The sequence below is a fragment of the Ochlerotatus camptorhynchus genome, unplaced genomic scaffold (genome assembly GCF_037179485.1).
Source record: "Ochlerotatus camptorhynchus isolate MF236.1 unplaced genomic scaffold, CSIRO-AGI_Acam_v1.1 ptg000038l, whole genome shotgun sequence".
In the NCBI taxonomy this organism is placed as follows: domain Eukaryota; kingdom Metazoa; phylum Arthropoda; class Insecta; order Diptera; family Culicidae; genus Ochlerotatus; species Ochlerotatus camptorhynchus.
Genome location: NW_027040529.1, coordinates 2,338,621 through 2,350,638, shown reverse-complemented (window position 1 = coordinate 2,350,638; position 12,018 = coordinate 2,338,621). Strand labels below are relative to the sequence as shown.

Here is a 12,018-nt window from a genome sequence, read left to right as displayed (position 1 = left end):
GTCGTTTCGCATTATTTAAGGACAAATCTTGTCACAGGTCACATACCGTTGACAAAATCACAGCAACAATTTTGCAAAACTGGAAGAACAAAGAGATTCATCTTCACGTGTTCACGTGTACTCTCTTTCCGTAAATAACAAGGCAGTCAATAAGGTGGTGACGGACACTCTTTTAGAGCAGATCTGTTGGACTATTAGCTGAAAAGTTACGTCAAACGCACGGGGATCATTGGCAAGCAGTGGATGTTGCATGGATCATGTGGGCTAATGCCATTTTTGCTTAAGATTCTTATCTCCACGAAAGCCTGGTGAACAAAGGACCTCCAGCGCACTTGGTGAAGCTTTTCACAGCCAAAGAGCTGCCGCAATTGAGGCAAATTCATCAGAACTTTACCGTGGCTCACAACGTCAATGCAGGGTACCACGATGAAATCATCTTCATAACAGAAACATTCAACAATCTTAAAAAAAAAAACCGTTGAATGCTTAACTTCTCAAATGCGGCTTTTGAAAAAGAACATTGAGGCATTTGAAGCGCGAGACCGCTTTGGCGAATCATTTCTCTCAGCAGCGGAAGAAGCAGTCACATTCAACAAGTAGGATTTCGGAGCTTCTCTGGCTGGAAATGTCAGTAGCATCGAAGACGTGGACCAGAGATACTAATATTTCTAGACCAACAATTGAAATAGGCGGAACAACCAAACGTAAACAATGGCTTTAAACGCAAATTCCTCAAGAATAAAAGCACATCCAAGCAATCTAACACCGTCATCTGATAGAGCAAACTTCCTTTTTCGAATGGCATTGTTAGTTTGCGTAGGAGTTTTTTTTATTCTTGAGAATTTTGTGTTTAAAGCCATTGTTTACGTTTGGTTGTTCCGCCTATTTCAATTGTTGGTCTAGATTTTATGTTTTCTTTTGAATTTACCATTACAATAAAGCGAATTGAAACCGAATTGATATTTTATTTCTACATTTCACATAATTTATTAATTATTTTTAAACCTATTGTCTTCAAAACCAAGATAAATTAGATCACATTCCAACAGTTGGGTCAAACCTTCCTCCTCTGATATATCCACACTTTTTGAATAAATTATTCATAGAATACTTCGAGAAGTCTGATAATACTTCCGTCACTGCTAGATCAATATTTTTATTGTGGTTCTCTTGATACGTCCTCTTCAGTTTTCTTTTGATCATCCAAATACAAATTCTATCGGATTGAAAAAAGGGCAGTAGGATGGCAGGAATATGGCATAAATGCCCAATGACTGGAGATAGGAAATTATCGCAGCGTCGCAATGAATTCCAGCTTCATCAAGAATCCAAACAGAATGGAACCCAGGGTAGCACTGAACAGTTACAGATTCCAAAGCAAATTTTCTACAGCATTCAAAAAAATTTACCCTGTTAAAAGTCCCTTTTGTCGAGAATGCTTCAGTTAACCCTTCTTGTCCAATGATGTACAACAGTGACATTTTGAGTTTTCTGACAAACTCACCACTACAAATCAAACGTTCACCTCATACTCCGTATCCTTTAGATCTAAGCATTGACCTATTATGAAGACTAACTTCATCCAGGAAGATTAAATGTTGATAATCCCATTTGATTTCACTCATTTCTGAGACAAACCGGACGACGTCTTCGCTACGTATTTGAATAGCTCGTATCTCGAGTGCTTTCCAGCTAAGCCTGGCAAAGGATTCGACAAATTGATGATGCAGAAATGGCGATCCGGAACGTGTCTTCAAACAACCGCTTTGCTTCGTTCAGATAAAGAGTCGGTTTGCAGTGATACAATCCAACTAGCCATGTTCGCTTATCTGCACCAATTTTTTTCACGTCGCGTTCGTATTCTTTTCGGGAAAAAAATCCTTTCTGTTGATACATGGAAATCCATTTGGAAATGGTTGACTTATGCTTCCGATAGATGATTGCAAGCGTAGCTTTGGATAGACCAAGGAAAAAGTATCCGTAAAGCGCATGATATGCTGTATTCACCGATGCCCGCTTCTGCGAAACTTGCAGCAAGATATCAGACATGGTTTTACAGATAATCAATAGACCTGATACAAAATGCAAGATAAATTAATTTTATGATAATTTTCAAGTGGGGGGCGACCCCGGCGTAGTGGTTAGCATTCATACCTCTCACGCCAAAGTCACGAGTTCAAATCTCACCCCCGGACAAGTCACGAATGACCCAAGAGCGTTAAAGTGACTATAATTAAAAAAAAAAGAAAAAAAAAATTTCAAGTCAAAATGTTTAAATAATTACCTGCGTAATGATGGGATATTGTTGTTTTTTTGCAATTTGACAGATCATTCACTGAGATGATAATTGAGGAAAAATACCTGTCAACTACGATCCTAGGCCAGCGCCGGTGGTGTAGTGGTAAGCGTGACTGCTTCCTAACACCCCGATGGGTCTGGGTTCAATCCCAGCCGAGGTCGGTGGGATTTTTCTGAGGCATAAAAATCTCTGGTCACGTCTTCCTTCGGAAGGGCAGTAAAGCCGTTGGTCCCGGCCCATGTGTGTTGAATGGATGCGATATCCTACGCAGGTGTGGAAGAAGCTGCCTTCCTGCACATTCGATTGCCATCAATGGATGGCAATCGATGTCCGTCGGGGATTTGCACTAGATTGCGGAACAGAGACCGACGTTAAATAAAGGTAAGAAGAAAAGAACTACGATCCTCACAGTAGTCTAAAAATTCATGACATGTGCAATATTTCTCCATTTTTTTAAAATCGCTGGAGAAGGTTGTCTCAAAATTGCTCAACAATATGATAAATAGATCATGGTTACAATGACAGTGAAAATCAATGTAATTTTATGGGATTGTTTTTACGGGTTATGAATCGAACTTTGTCGTGATATTGTTTCTTCTAGAACCTCGAGAAAATAGGGTCTTATTTATGCTAAGCATGAACAATCTGGAATCTCAACAATATACTCGACAATATGGATCTGCTTTGTTTCAGGAGTTCACGGACACCATTACCGACCCGATTACCAATTTACCGAAATTACCGAAATCCGGCAATTTCGGTAATCGGGTCGGTAATGGAGTTCAAGAGTTTCCGAATCAGAAGCGAAACAGATTCAATTGACATAGCTTACTTTATCTACCATTCCCACAACGGCGCCGGTGGTATAGTGGTAAGCGTGATTGCCTTTCACTCCAAAGGGCCTGGTGTCAATCCCACCTCAATAGTTATAAATGCTTTGATTTGAATCAATATGGTTGAACCAAAGACAGGAATATTTCAATTATTTTATAATGAACATGATAAACCACATTGGCCAACTGAACAAAACACCTTTTGAAACTCTTTAAAAAGCAAGTGATAAAGCCAAAAATTCCACCGACTTCGACCCTTCCGACCGGATTACATGAAGTCAGCAAAACACCACTCTGAAGGGAATAAAAAGGCAGACATAAAAACGGCTTGCACTGCTCTTCAAAATATTTGACGCTTGTTGATATTTCAGCAATTTGGCATGCAGTTTAATTTTACTCCGTCCACCATTCGCCATTCCTCGATGGTTGAAAGTGTTCTACCTGCAAATCACATTCACATTCCCACTCACACCAACATATGTCTTTAATCCTTTAAGTCATTTTTTATGTCTGTTTTGTGAGACGATTAAAATCTGTTTCGTTTTTCTATTTTTGGCACATTTGGGGTTTATTTTGCCCCTTTCTTTACGATCCCTACAATCGCTTTAATCATATTTCTCGCACCTTGAAATGATGACGGCGCGCGAGTGGAGGAGATTACTTGCGAGGCCGACCAATCGATTGATCGATCGAGTCGAAGGAAGAAAATATTTGAATTTTGATAAAGATCTTGAGCGAGATATCCACATTCACATTTCGAGCACCATCGGGGCACTTTGAGCAGCTATCATTTACCGAAGTCGACGTTGTAAGATCATTTTTAGATCCGTGCAGCGGAGCTGTTGGAAAAGTCATTATTTCTTAAATGATCAATCGTTCATGGCTCGATGCGTAGTCCTATCCTGAAAAGGCATCGACTCATCAAGTAGTTTCCGAGGCGAAAGAGATATGTATGAAATGATAAATCATTCGAACAGGTTCGTTGATTTCCAAATTGAGCGCAAGATCTGAGACGGAGTGCCGGCCGGAGCGCTCCGTAATGGGGAGTTGTGAGTGTTGTCAAAAATATAAATGATTAATTTTTCTTTCTCAAAAGAAGAAATGCCAGACCGGTACGGGAATTGAAAATCGTTCGCGGTAGGTGGTGAAGCAGCAGGAGAATGCGGGGAGTCTGTAATTTCCACTTCACAATCTCGATTGGAATCACGTGGTTTGGTGGATGGAGTAACAAACGACGACGACGACGACGGGGGAAGGCTCGCGAAAGAATGAGAACCGGTTGAGAATTTTTCGAAAACAAGAAACACCTTGGAGTCGAAAGTAAAACAACGCCAATACAATTTCCATCCTCATTTATCATGTGTTAAATTAAGAGAGCACGAGAAAACGCATGCCGTCTCGTAATAGTAGGGGAATGGGAATTTATATGTACGGGTAGGATTATTTATCTCAATTCTTCACCTCTGGTCCACGAATTAATTACACAGGGGGGGGGGGGGATGGATGGGATGATGTGTCAGTTCAGTTTTGGGTTGATTAACTTATAAGCACTATCGTTGAAATTGGACGAACCGATATGGCAGGAAAACGATCGATTTTCATCGTTAACAGTCAGATGGTCAGATCACATCGGTTGGCTGCCGATCCATTAAAAGCGAAACGAAAATGACTGACATGTTTGTCCAGCAGGCCGCAAAGCCTAGGCTATGGCACAGTGTCAGAATATGTCAGAATGTTTGTTTGGGCGGAAAAAGAGTGCGAGAAACCTAGTAGCCATGGTTTAATATCGCTCACCGCGCCGCGCCGTAACCTGGTGACCAATGTGTAAATGCATCCACATAGTCAACCGTTTCAGCTGTCGTGTTTGTATCATTCCTTCCCTTGGAGCTGTCAAAGATGACAAATTGCCGCTTGATAAAGTGCGGGATGTATTTGTAGAAAATGGTGCCATAATTGAGTTGATTGTTCGTGTAAGGAGTATCGAAGTTGTGGAATTGATATTCAATTGCACAAACAGTTTTGTGACAACCTTCTACCAGCGCCAGATGGGCACCACCGAGCAGTTCGGCGTTTTATTTTGCTGGATCTCAGTGAAAAACTTGCCGAGATTCAGCTAACAAATGGGAATTTTGCCGAGATCTCAGCTAACAAACATAAATTTTGCTGAATCTCGGCAAGTTTTTCACTGAGATCCAGCAAAATAAATGCCGAGCTGCTCGGTGGTGCCCATCTCGGCAAAAAACAAAGGCTCTGAACCATTTGGTGGATTATTTTAACTTTTGGTTAAAATTTGACAGATGGAAAGTTATCGATTAACCCTGCTATCCGAGCATGGTTATTTCTGACAGAAAGACAGACAGACAAGAAGTTAAATTTTAACAACCTTGGTTAAGTTCTTCTCGAAAACCGGTCGATCGACAGCACAGGGATTTTCGAATTTACTTTTACATTACATTTACATTACTTTACATTTACTTTTGCTGACATATCCGAAATATATCTGCAAAACATCTGTTTGATAGCTGATATCTTTGCATAATGATATTTGTTAGCTGAGTCTCGGCAATTGTTTTACTGAATCTCAGCAAAATAAATTGCAGAACCACTCGGCTGTTGGAATCTCGGTGAAAATCTTTAAGTGTGTAGAAAATAACTTTCGAAATGTCACTTTTAACCACGAGTTAAATTTAACTCGGCAAATGGTTCACATCCTAAGTGTGCAGCTAGGGGAATCCCACTCTAAACTTTGTATTTCTCGCGTTCTACACAGAAAGTCCTTACTGATATCTAAGATACCTGAAAATACTTAAAAATACTTAAGAAATATTTAGCGTTATCATCATTCTGTAATAGGTGAAAATTAGGCTATTGACAGTGTGACACTAGCTGAAGTAATTTAGGCTGATCGGAGCTGAATTAGAAGTTGTGGAGGCTTTCCACACCAAAAGGAATTACGCGATGTAGACCGAGCTGATCGGTGGGGTAACGTTGACAATCGATGTTATAAACGATTATCAAGTCTGGACAAGATCAAACCGGCATTTTTGATAATGTTGGAATGGTTTAATTACTGCTTCTATAAGCCCTAGGTTTTCAAATCGTGTACCGCGTTTATGACATCAGCGATCATGCTCCACGGTCTGAAAATACTGCTGTAAACTTTCAGAAACGGTTGTGGTATGTTGAAATATTAATATGGACTGTTTTGGAATCAATTTATACAAATTAGCTTTGGACTTGCAAAACACAAACAAGCTAATGAAGTGATCTTTTTATTGTGAGAATCGCAAAATTATTATTTCACAATATTAAAATGTGTATTCCCTCTTTACAAACTTGGCAGACTTCTTCTTCATCTTCGTCACATAAAGGTAACGAAACAAGTGTTTTGCAATCTCCAATCATCATCCGAAACCTAAAAGCACGAAATCTATGTAGAGTTTTAAAAAAATCATTGACTCCTAGTTGGATAGTAGGATTTTAACTTTCTTTTTGACTTTAAATGATCTATATTTCTTGAATTTGTGTGGTTTACATGTATAACTTATCAAGTGACACAGATGCGTCTTTTCAACTTTAGTTCCTGTGAAATTTCAATTATTATTAATTACAGTTCCTAGTCCTATCAGGCCTGTTTTAGAGAATGACCACCTTGGTGGGATTGGTTTGTTTTAAAATTTTGAAAAAGGAGACTACTTATAACTACTATTTACAACTACAACTAACCTACAACTACTATATACACCTAATCTACTATATACAAATTGCTTATCAAAGCATGTTCTGATAAATTACATTTTTGTGCAAATTTAGTCTTAATTTCGTTAATTCTGGAATCTATTTTGGCAATGCCTGCCTCTTCATGTAAATTTGTTATTCTAGTGTCAAAAGGACGATCAAGTACCATCCTCAGCACTCTATTCTGAGGGATTTTAACTTTCTCGCCAGTATGCTCCTCAAATAGTGGCACTATGGGGAGGTCCACTATCCCAATGAATAGCTCCTACTGCAGCCTGCAGGCAATTGTTATTTGGAGATTGTATGCCTCAAAAAATTCCGGTGGCGCCCCATGTAACATGACAGATGAAGCATACAAAGATAAGTCAAGAAACATGTGAAAAGGGCATACAAGCTTTTTGTAAACAAACCTTTGTAGGCCCTCTTCTCGCCAACCGAGGGTCGCCCACGCAAACTAACAACATCATCGGGAACGGGAAACCTTCCCCTATCCGGCGATGTTGATGATTTGCGTTGGTGTCTTATGGGTGGCGAGAAAAGGGCATAAAAATGTTTGTTTACAAAAAGCTTGTATGTCTTTTCACATGTTGTTCTTGAAGTTTAGTTCTTTTCGAGGGATCTATCATTGGATGTTCTGTTTATAGTCATGAGTGCGTGTGTGTGTGTTTGTGTGTGTGTGTCGTGTGTGTGTGTGTCGTGTGCGTCTGCGTATTTGTGTTTGTATACCTATTATAAATCGCTACAATGAGCATTAGTTTACCAAAACGATCCCTGCTGCAAACCATTCCCCACATCCAACATCCCCGTGATTTCTCGTGGGAGCGCAGAGGACTTCTCGGTTTCCTTCACAGCAAGTATCACGTCAACAAATTCCTTCCCATTTCCTATTTGACCTGCATTCGAACACGGCCGGCACTGGTATTGCTAAATATAAGATCTCCTGTTTTTACACATTGAGGATGAATGTTAGTCCCAAACATCATCTGATGGTTCTCTAAGTAATTGCAGCTGATCTGGCAATAACAGAGAAGCAACCGCAGGCGGTCATGCATGCTCATTGTCTCACCCCTTGGTCACTATCTTCTGAAGTTAAAAAATGTGGAAGCCGCCATCTTGAATTCCAAAATAGTGTCAATCGCCTATTTCCGGCGTTTCCTATCCGAAAACACCCATATTGTTGGGTATTTGCCAGCTTTTCAAAAAACGGAAACCGCCATCTTGGATTCCAAAATGGTGTCAATCATCGATTTATGGTCTTTACTCGTCGTTACCGTCACCATTTTGGTTTTTAGATAGCCGGAATTCGCCATTTTGGCCTCAACACGCCGTTTTCGTTTTCAAAATACCCATAGTGTACACACTTAGTTTTTTCTACCGAGCTCGGCAAAAATAAGTTTCACTGAGATCTCAGCAAAAGTGACATTTGATTGCTGAGTCTCGGATAATGCTTAGCTGAATCTCAGGAAACAACACTAAGTGTGTAGGGTATTTGACAGTTTTTTGTTTAAACCGGAAGTCGCCATCTAGGATTCCTAAATAGCGTCAATCATCGATTTCCAGGCTCTTAACCCGTCGTTACCGTTCCAAAAATATCACGTTATGTATGGTATTGAGTTTTTCAGAAACCGTGCGTCGCCATCTTCGGAAGTTAGATAAATCTGAAAGCTGCCACCTTGGATTCTAACTGTTTGATATTTAACTGTTTTTCAAAACCAGAAGCCGCCGTCTTGGATTTCAAAATGGCATCAATGATCGAATTATGGTCTTTACTCGTCGTTTCCGTTTCGAAAATACCCACATTATAAGAGTTAAAATTCAGAAGTCGCCATCTTGGATTTAAAAATATTCAAAATGGTGTCGAAAATTTGTATTACACCACATTATACTAGTGTAGTTTAGTTTAGTTTAAAGTACACTACAATATACGTTCCATTTAAGTTTAACATTTTCCACCCAGCGGCGCCGGTGGTGTAGTGGTAAGCGTGATTATCTCTCACCCCAGCAGGCCTGGGTTCAATCTCTGATCACGCGTTTCTTCGGAAGGGAAGTAGAACCGTTGGTCCCCGGCTCATGAGTTGATGGGTCGATAGGTAGGGTCCAGGTGTGGGAGCTGCCTCCCTGGCGTCGGTAGCATTGGTGCTCAGCATGGAAAACAAGATCGATGCGAAACAAATGATGAAAAACAAAAAAACTTTTCCACCCTCCAAAAAGCAAAATGAAGAAGAAACAGAAGCGTAACGAACAAACTTTCGCATTTATATATTACATGTCGCTTGTATACTAGCACCGCGTTATGTATGAATTCTCATATATGCGGTGTATTAATCTGCACAATTTCTCTTTTAAAATCGTCTTATATTGTTTGTAACAGATTCATGGGTCATTTGTAATGGAAAACGGTATCAACACAATTTTGATCAGGTTTGATGTGCTGAGTACTCCACTGTGCGTCGTGGTCGTCATCTTCGACCTCTTTGGAACAGGAACAGTTTTTCGAAATCTACTGTCCTGAGACACGTGAGGAAAGATTCATCGCCTACCCAATAAATTGAAACTTAACTTATCGGCCTTCTCAGCCGGCCAAATTACAAAGTTCGTAAATCTATATCAAGAAATTTACAACCATCTTTACAGCGATCCATCCTCATATGAACGATCCCCCTTCATTCCTTTTTCTTCCGCTCCTGGTCCCAGAGGGACGTGTCCGGCACTGATTTAACACCCATCGACGCTGGTGCTGCGGCTGCAGAGAAAATTAATTTAATCGCCTGACGATTTATTGCACCGACTGCGTTACCGCTTGGGTCTTAAAGAATCTCGCTTGGCTCAACACTTGGCTAATCCCTCTCTGGGGAATGTTAAAGAATAGTTCAGTAGTTAGCGTCAGCTAGCGCGCAGTAAGTACATGACTTCTTTTCCTTCACCCCCTGAGCCCTGAGATGAAACCAGGCGGAAATGAGCTGAGAATGAAAACGACCAATAGATTAACCAATAAATTAGATCCTCTTTCTCTGAGATCCGTCGTGTGGTGCTGCAGGCCATGTTGATCTATCTCCCCAATTAATGGTCGATCCGAACCTTGTTGATGAATGAAATTAATTAGGAACTATTGAGATCGGAACGGGAAGCACTCGAGGCCGACCGTCGTCGAGAGGGTTCTAAGTGAGACGTAAATATTTAAAACATTTCGTTGGATTATTTTACCCTTGCCGGTAGTTGTTTAAACACCGCATAATACTCTTTTAGATACCGGTCGGATTATCTGCTAACCTAATTAAGAATGTATGTATGTATGTATGTTTTTTCGTTCCGCTTGTCCGACGGTAGCGAGCGGTGCCGGTTTATGGAAAGATCCCGCGCCATCGGTTCATTTATCTAATCAGTTACACTACTTTTGGCGTGTAAATGCAAGATTGCGGCTAAACTAATTATTTTCTTGTATTTGTTTTCCCCGTCTAGGTGGGCGATTCTTTGCTTGCGTTGGAGCAAATCGGTTCGTCGGCTGCTGAGCAACGATCTGAGTGGCGATCCACAGGCTGAGAAGACCGAGTCATCGTACAATACGCTGTTCCAGCTGGCTGCCTGGGGACTTCCGGCAGTGCAAACTGTCATTGTCCTTGTGGTTCGGTTGGTTGATGCGGATGAACTTTTCGGTAAGTGGCATATTGACGGTTTCTATCATTATATTTGAAGCGCAAGACGATTTCCATACAAAGTAGAACAAATGTTCACATGAGAAAGTACAGTTACAGACAATTAAAACATTCTTTGAAGACCACCTGAACTAATTTGTAAACAAGATGCAGTGGCGGTGGTGTTCGTTGAACAGGGCCCATTTAACAACAGTTGCGCTCGGTTTAATTGCTTAGGTGGTCAAACAGCGGCGTCGTCGCTGCAGAACTCCAAATAAGTCCTACGCCTGTCCTAAGCCCGGGGATATTGTTGTACATATTTGAATTGCGTTCACTGCCTGCCATCAAGCACCATCGTTTCATCGGGGTGCAATAAAACGTGCTATAAATCACAGTTTGTGATAAGTAAATTCTTTGGGGCCAATACTCGTGCTGTACAGCAGCAGAACGGGACGGCGCAGATGGTTCAACAAACCGCAGCAGGTTTGTAGCCTATCTTCACACCGACCGACCATATACATATGTACGTACACACCCGAATCCAGATTAGCAGCCCAGCCATCCCCCGCGCACCTTCTACTACTGTTTACGTATGCTGCTCGAGAAGTCGTTGTCGTCGTTCGGCCCTGTTGAATAATTATCATAGAGCGCGGGAAGAAGACCGCCAAAGACGCGCTCGCTGCTCGCTCCGATGCATAAACACGCGGTGTGTACCTTCTTCCTATACGCGCTCTCCACCGTTTAAGAGCCGGCTAAATAGTTTCTATTTGGGGGATCAACCGGCCGACCGGGGGAGAAGGTAAAGAAACGACATTAAAAAAAAAGACATATATTTTAAGGTTCAACTTGGACGGACGGACGTCAGAAGAAAGTCCGGTGCAGTTCAAATGAAGCAGACGCTCATGGAAATTTAATGAGGTGCCGCCTGGTTTGTTTCGTTTTCCTCATTCCGTGGCTCTGGTTGGTCCGATATTATTAGGGAGAGGAAAGGTGCACTAAACTGGGAAGGAGTTATCGTATTTGACATGCTAGGTGCACTGTTTTGGGAGATAAGTGTACGTGTTTGTTCGACTGTTTGTTTGGGAATGAATGATAAAAGTCGTTTTCGGGTGCCATGTTAAGCGTTAAAAGTAGAATAAACAACTGGAGGCGAACCACCTATAAGGGTGGTACGAGTTTTCCGTTGAACACGTGGCTGATACAGTGCACACTTCATGCCTTTTAAAATTGCTGTTATTTTACAAAAAATATAAATAAATAAAGCTTAAACTTTTCAGATTTGTTATGTTTCCTAAAATTCGAATTTAAAATTTGAAACATTTATAATTATGAGATCAGCTCTGGACGCTCCAGGGGGAGGAGAAAGGGAAGGGGCATCTTCTATCGCTGGTTGTGGGTAAAGGGTGTCCACAGTTAAATTGCATCACTTTAAAAAAAGCAATTTTGCGTGAGATGACCTCATTGGCGTGTATTTTTTACACTGCATGAGTTTCATTGCGAATTTTTTAGTAGTTTT

General features: G+C 40.9%; 2 protein-coding genes across 4 annotated transcripts in view; one reads left to right on the top strand and one right to left on the bottom strand.

Annotated features, from left to right (window-relative positions):
* FucTB (alpha-(1,3)-fucosyltransferase 10) overlaps nucleotides 1-12,018 on the bottom strand; it is a 435,464-nt gene that overhangs the window by 267,892 nt on the left and 155,554 nt on the right. The gene's annotated exons all lie outside the window — the stretch shown is intronic.
* Nucleotides 1-12,018, top strand: part of fz4 (frizzled 4) — a 135,951-nt gene that overhangs the window by 69,064 nt on the left and 54,869 nt on the right. For all 3 annotated transcript variants that reach the window (XM_065234733.1, XM_065234739.1, XM_065234747.1), the window contains exon 3: nucleotides 10,330-10,523. In XM_065234733.1, the coding sequence (XP_065090805.1) occupies nucleotides 10,330-10,523 (194 nt within the window). The remainder of the gene's footprint in view (nucleotides 1-10,329; nucleotides 10,524-12,018) is intronic.